This window comes from Symphalangus syndactylus, chromosome 8, assembly GCF_028878055.3.
Source record: "Symphalangus syndactylus isolate Jambi chromosome 8, NHGRI_mSymSyn1-v2.1_pri, whole genome shotgun sequence".
Classification (NCBI taxonomy): domain Eukaryota; kingdom Metazoa; phylum Chordata; class Mammalia; order Primates; family Hylobatidae; genus Symphalangus; species Symphalangus syndactylus.
In genome coordinates, this window is record NC_072430.2 from 81270522 (window position 1) to 81282941 (window position 12420).

At 40.7% G+C, this 12420-nt stretch overlaps 1 protein-coding gene and 1 pseudogene across 12 annotated transcripts in view; both read right to left on the minus strand.

Moving 5' to 3' along the window:
- Window positions 1-1968: 1968 nt before the first annotated feature.
- On the minus strand, window positions 1969-4700 carry LOC129488104 (mitochondrial import inner membrane translocase subunit TIM14-like; annotated as a pseudogene).
- Window positions 4701-4846: 146 nt separating this feature from the next.
- NFE2L2 (NFE2 like bZIP transcription factor 2) overlaps window positions 4847-12420 on the minus strand; it is a 164650-nt gene continuing 157076 nt past the window's right edge. For 9 of the 12 annotated variants that reach the window (XM_063644790.1, XM_063644794.1, XM_063644789.1 and 6 more), the window contains 4 exons: window positions 8531-8797; window positions 7782-7871; window positions 6921-7112; window positions 4847-6545 (listed from right to left, as the gene is read on the minus strand). In XM_063644790.1, coding sequence (XP_063500860.1) covers window positions 5319-6545; window positions 6921-7112; window positions 7782-7871; window positions 8531-8797 — 1776 coding nt within the window. In that variant the 3' untranslated portion in view covers window positions 4847-5318. The remainder of the gene's footprint in view (window positions 6546-6920; window positions 7113-7781; window positions 7872-8530; window positions 8798-12420) is intronic. The other 3 variants (XM_055289842.2, XM_063644792.1, XM_055289841.2) reach the window with 3 other exon arrangements.

Here is a 12420-nt window from a genome sequence, read left to right on the forward strand (position 1 = left end):
AGTAACTGGGTGATGGGTATACACAAGGATGTTGACAGCTTGAAAACGCCTTAAGATATATGAAATAGTTACATTCACTACATCCATATATATAGCCACTAATTAAGTAAAGGACTTGTCATCATAGATAAAGGAATTGCGTAAAATGTTTAGCTGTATCTTGTGGCTCCACGTAGCTTAATTTTTTAATTGTATTACTATCATGTTCAGTAAATGCTGAGTGAACTTACATTCTTTAAAATATATCAAAAGAGGCTGGGCGCGGTGGCTCACGCCTGTAATCCTAGCACTTTGGGAGGCTGAGGAGGGTGGATCATGAGGTCAGGAGATCGAGACCGTCCTGGCTAACCCGGTGAAACCCTGTCTCTACTAAAAATACAAAAATTAGCTGGGCGTGGTGGTGGGTGCCTGTAGTCCCAGCTACTCGGGAGGCTGAGGCAGGAGAATGACGTGAACCCAGGAGGTGGAGCTTGCAGTGAGCCAAGATCACACCACTGCACTCAGCCTGGGTGACAAAGCAAGACTGTCTCAAAAAAAAAAAAAAAAAAAAAATTATATATATATATATCTCAAAAGAATTCTGATGGGTTGTCTATTTGAAGTCAGTGGTCTTATTTCTCTCAATAGGTACTGAAAGAAAACTTGGTAGGTTTTTGTTACTCTGATTCTTGTGTCAGATTTTATCAGTAAGAAATGTAAATACAGAATGTAAAAGTTATGTGAGCTTGGGCAGGTTCCTTGGTTCCTTTTTAATGCCGTGCTCTCTGGCAGATTGGTATGCCAGCAGGCCCCTTAGAATGTTGATTTTTACATGGCATGAGATACAGGTGAGATTACTCAAATGTTACATGAAAATAATTACCAAAATAGTAAGTTTATGACTTAATGTACTTGAAACACTAAATTAGGTCTAATGGTGGGTCTGATTTCTAACACTGAAGTTGTGATGCATAAGTGATAATGTTTAAATTGTACTTTAAGACAAGTACAGTGAAATGCCAGTGGTTCGTGGCCTAGAATATTGAAGGAAATGTTACGTGTTAGTAAAAATGAAACTTTATTCCCATCAAAATTCTCAGACCTAAAAACTATACAGGTTAAGAACTCCTGTTTTAACCTGATTCCCTTCCCCCCGTCTCCACACACGTACACACACACACTTTTTTTTTTGGTAAAACGGATTTATAGTTCCCTCCCTCAATAAATCATAAGGTTAAATTCAATAGCTTAAAGAACTTAGTACCTGTCTTATGGACCCTAAAGATAGCGTCTTGGTAATGCTGGATACTGTTTTACAAGGATGTCCTGAAGCATACCTAACATTTTAATGGATGATAAAAGTTAGGTCATTGTCTTCAGTGTTTCTCCCCCACCCCCCAACATAGGATTGAAGTTGTCTTTTGTTTTTTGTTTCTTTGAGACGGAGTCTCGCTCTGTCTCCCAGGCTGGAGTGCAGTGGCGCGATCTCGGCTTACTGCAAGCTCCACCTCCCGGGTCCACGCCATTCTCCTGCCTCAGCCTTCCGACTAGCTGGGACTACAGGCGCCCGCCACCATGCCTGGCTAATTTTTTGTATTTTTAGTAGAGACGGGGTTTCACCGTGTTAACAGGATGGTCTCGATCTCCTGACCTCGTGATCCGCCCGCCTCGGCCTCCCACCTGGGATAACAGGCGTGAGCCACTGCACCCAGCCCTGAAGTTTTCTAGTCTTTAATTTTTTTCCAGTTCTCAAGTGTTAGAGTCAACTGAAAACAAAGCGCCTTGGTAGCTATCTTTAAATGGGAATGAGAATATATTCTGAGGCTTAGTCACAAATATGGATATGGCCAACATATTTGAGCAGTGCCCCCCTCAAAAACAGGAGCTTGGGAAATCTTGACAAGACAGGTTTTTATACAAAGTTGTGCAATTACAGTTCGATAGTCAAATTTGAGGACAGTCAGGTATAAAGCTCAATTCAAATGCAGATCAAGAGAAATGAACACTTGGTTTTATTAGTCATGGCATAGTTGAGATTTGTTATTTGAAATTTGTAATTTCTCACAATAATGTTTTATACTTCACTGTAATATTTTTAGGTACCATAAGTTTCCATGGCCAGTTACCTTGTATGAATTGGTCAGAATACGGTGAAGTTTACTACCAAAGAATGTCTGTTTTTGTCTGCCCAGCAATGCTCTTCGCCCTTCAAATATCAGTCAGTGTTAGTTGCTCCAGATAGCTGCTGCTGAGATTCTTGCCACCATCTCCGCACTCACAACTTGCTATAAGAATAGACTGTTTGAGACCTGGGATTATGTTCTGAGTTTGGAAAACTAATGTCTTCTCCCGAGATTCCCCATCACCACACCGTCAGAGGAAGGAAGTTCCTTGATAGCACGTGAAAAATATTCAGGACCCAAATCTTCACATTTGGCTCGCGTGTAATCCTAGCACTTTGGGAGGCCAAGGCAGGCGGATCACTTGAGGTCGAATTCCATACCACCCTGGTCAACCTGGTGAAACCCTGTCTCCACTAAAAATGCAACAACAACAAAAAATTTTTAACCAGGTGGGTGGCGGGTACCTGTAATCCCAGCTACTTGGGAGGCTGAGGCAGGAGAATCACTTGAACCTGGGAGGTGGAGGTTGCAGTGAGCCAAGATTGTGCCACTGCACTCCATCGTGGGTGACAGAGTGGGACTCCATCTCAAGAAAAAAAATCTTCACATTTGAACCCTTAGATCCATTAGTCCTTGAAGTCATTTTCAATCCTGAACTTTAACAGTGAAATTCTCTTGTAAGCTAATTTGACTGGATTCACTTGTAGCCAAAAAGCATAATACAAGACTAAAGGAAATTGACAAAACACCCATCATTTATGCAATGTTTACTATGAGCTAGGCGCAGTGCTTTTTGTGGGGTGACCCACTGAATACCACTCTGCTTTATAGATGAGAAAATATGCTTAAGAGGAGGCAGGAGAATGGTGTGAACCCGGGAGGTGGAGCTTGCAGTGAGCCGAGATAGCGCCACTGCACTCCAGCCTGGGCGACAGAGTGAGACTGTCTCAAAAAAAAAAAAAGAAAAAAAAGTGCTAAAGTGAGTTGCTAAAGGTCATTCTAGGAATTGGCAGCAAGCCCATGCAGTGTTGCTAGGAGTCTTCACCGAATAGTTACACATGCAGTGCTTATTTTAAACATACTTAAATGAATCTCCATTTCCTCACTTTAAAAAGGCAAAACAGTATGAACAAGTGAAACCTGCTTAGGTGAAGAAATAATCGATAACTAAATGGCTTATTGGAAAGCATGCAGATTTTCAAAGGGTTTTGAGGGGACTTGTTTCTGTACACTCTAGTTAACGTCTAATAGATCTCTCGGTATGTCCAAAAAGGAACTGATTTTCCCACGTGGGTCTCCATCTATCCAGTCTTCTTCATCCTCGGACAACTCCATTCTTAAAGATGTTAAACTTCTTGACTCACATCCATTCTACCAGAAAATCCTTTTAGTTCTCTGAGACATGGCAGAATCCAATGTCCCTGACTACCCCTCTTCTATCACCCTAGACCAAGCTGCCATCATAATGCATGAACCTCTCAATTGGTTTCCCTACTCCCATCCTTACCCTCTATACTGTTCTCAACACACAAGCCAGAGGAAACGTTAACAGTTGTAGCTCTGAGGCATTTTATAGAAAGTTGATACTCATACACATAAAAAGTAGTAGGAACCTAAAATTCATCATACATTTATTTGATTTTTGAGCTTGACCTAGTAAATCCTTAGCTTCATTGATTTGGGTTGCTATATAAAGAGATCCTTCTTTGGGCGATTTAAGATCATATTTGTTACTGAGCATCTCTTATTTTTCCTTTACTGGCAGTAAGGCTTACAGGTAGTATTGCTGCTTCCCATTTTGTCATTTTGGGTTCAAACCCACCTCTCTAATAGCCACCGCTGAAGGCAGATTTTGGTAGACTTTGAAAATCCTGTGTTACTTCAGGCTATATGTGCTTCCTGGCTTGCAAAACCTGCAGCAGAAATGGCCAGTCCAGCTGCCACCACTGTACTGACCATGGCTGCAGCTCAGCTTCTTTCACCTCCATCCGGATTGGTACAGCCACCTGCCACTACCTACACTCCTTTACCAGAAAGCTAGGCAGCCACTGCCAGCAGTCACGAACCCCAGAGGAAACTTGAAAAACAGTTGAATGTTACTCCTGAACAGCACCATTAGCTCCCCACCTCACTTAGGTAGACTTACAAGGCTCTGTCATATTCCACTCCCATCCCTTTCTTCAGCCACATTGTCCTTGTTTTTTCTCAAATGTGGTTCAGCCTTTGGACCTGCTGTGTCTTGTCTGCAGTGCTCTTGGCTATGAGAACGGCTTCTCCCACACCTTCAAATGTTGCCACTTCAGTAAGGCTCTTCCCATTTACAGCCTTAAGTTGTGATGCTTTTTACTGGTTTTCCCCGTCCAATTCCTTCGAACATAGTGGAGTATGCTTGTTACCTCCCCTTCACTAGAATGCAAGTTCCAGGGCAGGGATATTGGTTTTGTCCTTTCTACTTCAAACTCTGCCTAGTGTACAGTGGGCGTATGTCTACTGATGGAAATAAATGAATCAGTGCTTTCATGTCAGTGTGTAACATTTTCTTGGGTTTAGATGTACCTGCTATTGAAGAGGCAAAGTATCCTCTTGATATACTTTATTTCTCTGTAACCCTGGTACTAGAAATGTAGTATACAATTATCTTTATATTTTCAAATAAAACATTCTGAAAATGCAAAACATCTAATGGATGATTATCTTATGGAAAATACTGTGTGAATAAACTCAAAGGAATCCCAAACAAATAATTTAACAGTCATAATAATCCTTTATTAGTACCAGCTCTTAAATTTTTTTTTTTTTGCCAGAGCTAAACAATTTAAAAAATGCCATTTTTTGTCCATACAGTATTTATAAAAAAGTACATAGTGGTTAGTTTTGCAATAATTTGTTTTTAGCCAGATGTCATATCATCATATAAATCTATGAATATAACAAATGACATAAGAACAGTATAAATAAGTTTTTGTAGTATTTACACTTACACAGAAGCTAGCCCAAATGGTGTCCTAAGAAATTGTTTACAGTTAAAGTGAAACTACTGATTCAACATACTGACACTCCAATGCTTTTTAAAGTTTCGTATTATTTTCTATACTACTTTTGGCTATAATTTTGCATAGAATTACTTATAAAGTATGAGCATTTCACATCACAGTAGGAGCTTTTAGTATAATAGTACAAAAAAACTAGCTCAGAAAAGGTCAAATCCTCCTAAATCTAGTTTTTCTTAACATCTGGCTTCTTACTTTTGGGAACAAGGAAAACATTGCCATCTCTTGTTTGCTGCAGGGAGTATTCATTAGGAGAATAAGGTTTTCCATCTTCATCACGTAGCATGCTGAAAACTTCGAGATATAAGGTGCTGAGTTGTTTTTTCAGTAGGTGAAGGCTTTTGTCATTTTCTCCTTTTTCTTTGAGCAATTTTTCTTTTTCATCTTTCAAATGATCTAAATCTTGCTCTAGTTCTACTATATTTTCCAGTTTTCTTTTTCTGCAATTCTGAGCAGCTACTTTATTCTTACCCCTCCTACGTATATCTCGAATTAATGCAAGTTGAGCTTCATTGAACTGCTCTTTGGACATCATTTCGTTGAAGTCAACAACAGGGAGGTTAATGATTTTTTCTACAGGGAATGGGATATGGAGAGCTTTTGCCCTAAGTTCATCTCTTGTGAGATGAGCCTCCAAGCGGCTTGAATGTTTGTCTTTTGTGAATGGGGTTTTTCGATGACCAGGACTTACAGGCAATTCTTTCTCTGGTGTGTTCTCACATTGGGCATCATGCACGGGAGTGCTCTGCCCCTGAGATGGTGACAGGGGTTGTACCATATCCCCAGAAGAATGTACTGGTTGTGTTTTAGGACCATTCTGTTTGACACTTCCAGGGGCACTATCTAGCTCTTCGACTTCAGAATCACTGAGGCCAAGTAGTGTGTCTCCATAACTGGAAGATTCCACTGAGTGTTCTGGTGATGCCACACTGGGACTTGTGTTTAGTGAAATGCCGGAGTCAGAATCATTGAATTCTGCTGTGCTTTCAGGGTGGTTTTGGTTGAAAGCTTTGCAAAGTGATAGATCAGAAACATCAATGGGCCCATTTAGAAGTTCAGAGAGTGAATGGCTTAAAGTAGCAGGTGAGGGCATGCTGTTGCTGATACTGGGCTCAGCTATGAAAGCAGAATAAAATTCATCACCAAAATCTGTGTTGACTGTGGCATCTGAATTTAATGAGTTCACTGTCAACTGGTTGGGGTCTTCTGTGGAGAGGATGCTGCTGAAGGAATCCTCAAAAGCATTAAGAAAATGTGGACTACAGTTACCTACTTCTTTTTCCATTGAGGGTATAGATGAGTAAAAATGATAATTGTCAACTTCTGTCAGTTTGGCTTCTGGACTTGGGACCATGGTAGTCTCAACCAGCTTGTCATTTTCAATATTAAGACACTGCATGAGAAAGAAGTTTATTCTATATAAATCAAAGTTAATCTATGATAATACGTGATAAATTTAGATAAACTCCCTACCCACATTATCTTCAGGCTTATCTCTATAATTTATTATCTATAATTCAGAGATAATTCTCATTTCCAATACGTATTTACGCCTAAGCAGATGTATTATTTTCAGAGTTCCCAGATCAGACGTCAGGTTTATAACATTCTATCCTCAAGATATCCAACCAATTTAACTAGCATAGGCAGTACTCATGACTAATGTAATAGCACCCTCCAATCCTTCGTATAAATATAAATAATCAGAATGACTAAAGGCACTGAATATAAAAAAAATATCTTCAGTATTACATTCTATTTTAGTTACCTGTAACTCAGGAATGGATAATAACTCCTCCCAAACTTGCTCAATGTCCTGTTGCATACCGTCTAAATCAGCAGGGGCTACCTGAGCAACGGAAGTTTCAGGTGACTGAGCCTGATTAGTAGCAATGAAGACTGGGCTCTCGATGTGACCGGGAATATCAGGAACAAGTGACTGAAACGTAGCCGAAGAAACCTAAAATTGATAAGGCATTGATTTATGAGTCTTCCACCAACAGGGGATGAGTAAGCTCTAAGGTACCACCACAAAACAAAATGGAATCAGCTGCAGTTCTGTCTCTCTACTTACTAACCACTCATGACCCTGTTTGTAAATAACGAAACAAATCTTTTTTTCCTACTCCACTGACTCAAATTTACGATTTGCTGGCCTAATTGTTTCAGCTTAAGCATTTGAAAGTAAACTTTAAAATGCGTAAGTACAATCTTTAGGATTTAGTTTATATAATATCTAGCACAGTGGTACTAGATAAAACAGATTTATTAAAATTGTTAACTGAACAAGTCTTCGTATATTGCCCAGCTGGCTCTTTTACTCACCAAAACCTCTTAGATACTTGCAGCAAATGAGTTGTTTCCATGGTTATGCTGTCCATGTTTCTGGCTATGCAATAGTCAATGGTTTTGGTTTTGTATTTTGTGAAAGGTTTTTTTTTCTTAATTGTAAAGTTATTTATAGGCTAAGGTTTCCTTGACAGAGTATTTCCTTGGTTAAAAAATTTCCTCCTAAAAATGTTTTTATTCTTTTAAATGGAGATTCATTGATGGGACTTACATAGAATATGATTGTTATTTTATAGTTATGATGGAGTTTTGCTATTAACCAGGTTATTTTATACCTCACCTCATTGTCATCTACAAACGGGAATGTCTGCGCCAAAAGCTGCATGCAGTCATCAAAGTACAAAGCATCTGATTTGGGAATGTGGGCAGCCTGATAAAAGGGAATGACACAAAGGAGATAAAAATGGTTAAATATTCCATTGCCAAGCTAAATATTCAATAACTGATGTTCATAAAATATTTATAATCAAGTAAATATTTATCTTATTTTAGAGATCACTTTGATGCACAATTTGAACCAGACCACATGGGTTCAAATCTTAGCTCCTCCAATTTTCTGAGTGATCTGGGCAAATTATTTAACCTTTTTGAGCTTCAGTTGCTCATCGTAGATAAAATAGGGATAATGGTAACTAATTAATATAGTTGTGTTGATTAAATCAGTCAGTATATGTTCTTAAAACAGTGCTTGCCACACACAGTAACGCCAGTTATCCCTACTACTTGGTTCTCCTGCCACTACTTCTGTTGCTGCTACTTGATCCTTACAGGATGTTTCTATACTTTACAAAACTCTTTGGTGTAACTTAAGTCTTCCCAATCCTCACAATAATGCTGTTAAGATTAGTAGGTTGGATACTGAACTCAGGTTGGGTACTGAACTCATCAGGAGGCTGAGGTTGGAAAGTAGATTTGACAAGGTTAAGTAAAAGAAAGGCAAAGCTAGAAATCAAATCCAGATATTTTAATTCCTTGGTCAGTGTTTCCTTAAACCTGCCATAACTTTCCCAAGAACTGAGTACTCTGTACCTGGGAGTAGTTGGCAGATCCACTGGTTTCTGACTGGATATGTTGGGCTGGCTGAATTGGGAGAAATTCACCTGTCTCTTCATCTAGTTGTAACTGAGCGAAAAAGGCTTTCTCTTGCTCCTTTTGGAGTTGTTCTTGTCTTTCCTTTTCAAGTTTTTTCTGTTTTTCCAGCTCATACTCTTTCCGTCGCTGACTGAAGTCAAATACTTCTCGACTTACTCCAAGATCTATATCTTGCCTCCAAAGTATGTCAATCAAATCCATGTCCTATGTTTAAGACAAAAAAAAAAGGAAGGAGAGAGCTTATGGTTTTTAAGATGGTTTTTAAATGGCAGATACCACATAAATTAATTCACATTATGCCACTGTTGATGGTGGGGAGTGGGGAGATTACAAATACAATCTAAATGAGAACACAGATCCAATGTTCTAGAAGAGCATAGTTAATTCCATTCAATGAATCTATTCATTAAAGACAACAAACAACCTACAAACACATAGCCATCCATTCTAATCACTTGGATCATTAATGATAGGGTGATGGTAGAGGTCACTAAAGGGCAAAGTCACAAATGGTTTGAATGAAAAGAAATCCCACCCTTGTTTAATGGAACATAGAAATTAGAGCAAGCACTCTAAGCCACTGGCTTATGAGAAGTGGGGTCTGGAAAACATTACTGAATACGTGGAGTTTTCTTTAAACTTTGCTCAGCAAATATCCAGTTTATAGAGGGATAACTCCCAAGTTAAAGTGTCAATCTAGCAGTTGTGAAATATCACCATTCTTTCCATCTTTCCTACACTAGATTGATTATCTTCTCCCCATCACTGCTTGCTGCTCTTATCTCTGTGGCTCACCTATATGCCTGTAATCCCAGCACTTTGGGAGGCCAAGGTGGGTGGATCACCTGAGGTCTGGAGTTCGAGATCAGCCTGGCCAACATGGTGAAACCCCGTCTCTACTAAAAATACAAAAATCACCTGGGTGTGGTGTTGGGTGCCTGTAATCCCAGCTACTTGGGAGGCTGAGGCAGGAGAATCGGCTTGAACCTGGGAGGCAGAGGTTGCAGTCAGCCGAGATCGCACCACTGCACTCCAGCCTGGGCAACAGAGCAAGACTCCATCTCAAAAAAAAAAAAAAAAAAAAAAGCAGACAGGGACAGGTGCGGTGGCTCACGCCTACAAGCCCAGCACTTTGGGAGGCTGAGGCGGGTGGATCGCTTGAGCCCAGGAGTTCGTGACCAGCCTGGGCAACATGGAGACACCCTGTTTCTACCAAAACAAAAACAACGACGACAAAAAACTGGTGTGGTGGCACACACCTGTAGTCCCAGCTACTCAGGAGGCTGAGGTGGGAGGATCACTTCAGTCCAGGTCACGGCTGCAGTGAGCTATGATCGTGCGACTGCACTCCAGCCTGGGCAACAAAGTGAGACCCTGTCTCATAAATAAATAAAACTATGGCTCCAGGGAAGGATTCAAGGTATTAAGTTTTAAGACATAGGAAGAATCTTACAAAGAGGGAATGGTTTTCATGAGGAGAGGCTGAGCTTGGTGACTCACGCCTGTAATCCCAGGAGTTTGGGAGGCCGAGGCAGGAGGATTGCTGGGGCACAGGAGTTACTAGCCTGGGCACCATAATGACACCTGTCTCTACCCAATCAAATTAGTTGCACGTGGTGATATGAGCCTGTAGTCCCAACTATTAAGGAGGCTGAAGTGAGAGGATTGCCTGAGCCCAGGAAGTCAAGGCCATGGTGGGCTGTGATTGCACCACTGCACTCCAGCCCGGGTGACAAGACTCTTTCTCACACACACAAAAAGGTACATGGGGAGAGAATTTATATGACTAGGCTAGGCATAGGAACCACATCCAGATTTTCCTAACCAAAAATGTGTCAATAGCAGTTTTTCTGATTTGTAATTTTAGTCTTTGGAAAAATCTAAATAGGTAGGAAATCTAAATCTGTTTCCATTCCACAAATCACCTGTAGGGGAAATAATTAATTTGAGAATGGAAAAAAATCAAGATGGAATGGGAGTTGGGACTCGAAGGCCAGTGGGTACAGTGTAGACACGTGTCACACTTTGCATTTCAGTTCTGCTGACAGCTGGCAATGCCAGACTTAGAGTTCTATTACTTTCAGCTTCCCAAGGACACAAATATCATGGTGGTTGTTTCAGTGAGGAGTCAGGCTATTTTTATCCAACAGAGGAGGAGCAGGCCACCCAGCCTGGAGGCAGCGCAGCTAGCTAGATGGCACAGGCCACCTGTACCCATGATTGAAGGTTGGTGTTGGAATCTTAAATGCCATGAAACCCTGCTCATGGGGCTCATTATTCTAGCCTTGAACAATATATAGTGTAAAGCACACAGAGTAGGCATAGTTAAAGTAGCACTTGTAGTTAGGTATACCTCACTAGGACATACCTAATTATCTTTAAGCCAGTATCTATTAAGGGCTTCCTATATGCTATGCACTGTTCTAAGTACTTTACATATAGAAACTATTCCTCAAAACAGCCTTATACAGAGAAAACATCCTTGTTATACAGTATAAGAATACTGAGGTTAAGAAAAAAGAGATACTACCAGAAAGTGGCTGAACAAAGACACATACCCAGGCAGCTTCAGTCAGGTTCATGCTTTATTAGCCATGAGCCTACACTATTATAAAATGGCATGGCATTTGCACATATCCTATGCATATCCCTTTATATACTTTAAATCATCCCTGGATTACTTACAATACCTAATAAAGTGTAAATGCTGTGTAAAAGGTTGTTACACTGTATTTTGTGTATTATGTTATTTTTTCATTTTTTTCCACTTTTTTCCTTTTGAAATTTTATTATTTATTTACTCATTTTGAGATAGGGTCTCGCTCTGTCACCCAGGCTGGAGTGTGGTGATGCAATCATGGCTCACTGCAGCCTTCACCTGGGCTCAAATGACCCTCCCATCTCAGCCTCCCAAGTAGCTGGGACTACAGGCACATGCCACCAAGCCCAGCTAATTACTTTTTGTAGAGATGGGGTCTTGCCATTTTGCCCAGGCTGGTCTTGAATTCCTGGGCTCCAGTGATTTTCCTGCCTCAGCTTCCCAAAGTGCTAGGATTACAGGCATGAACCACTCCACTGCCCCTGGCCTTTTTCCAAGTATTTTTGAACCAATCTGCCATTGGTTGCATCATAGAACCAGAGGCTACATGGGGCTGACTGTATATACACTTTGCTTTGGAATCTTGGTAGTACGAAGTGGCCAGTCTGCAGGTCAGATGAAGTCTGCAGGTCACCTAGATCAGTTTCCTGGCCAACAGCAACAAAATAGCAACCACAGAGCATTCAGTCATACATGGCTATCTTCTCAGGGGGATTCCCACTAAAATAGGCATGAGAATAATTTCTATTTTAAAAATTGATTTGTTTCCATTTTGATGGACATGTTTACCCAAAGGTTATCATGGGAGATAGAAAATTCCAAGGTATAGAGAAACCTACTTTATTTTATTTTTTTTGAGACGGAGTCTCACTCTGTCGCTCAGGCTGCAGTGCAGTGGCACAATCTCAGCTCACTGCAACTTCTGCCTCCAGGGTTCAAGCAGTTCTCTCACCTCAGCCTCCTGAGTAGCTGGGATTACAGGTGCGTGCCACCATGCCCGGCTAATTTTTCTATTTTTAGTAGAGACAGGGTTTCGCCATGTTGGCCAGGCTGGTTTCGAACCCCTGACCACAAGTGATCTGCCTGCCTCGGCCTCCCAAAGTGCTGGGATTACAGGTGTGAGCCACCACGCCCAGCTGAGAAACCTACTTTAAAATTCTGATTAGCTTGGGCCGTTTCTTCTCAGTAAATCTAGATATATAGCAGAGTATCCTATCTAGACTTTCTG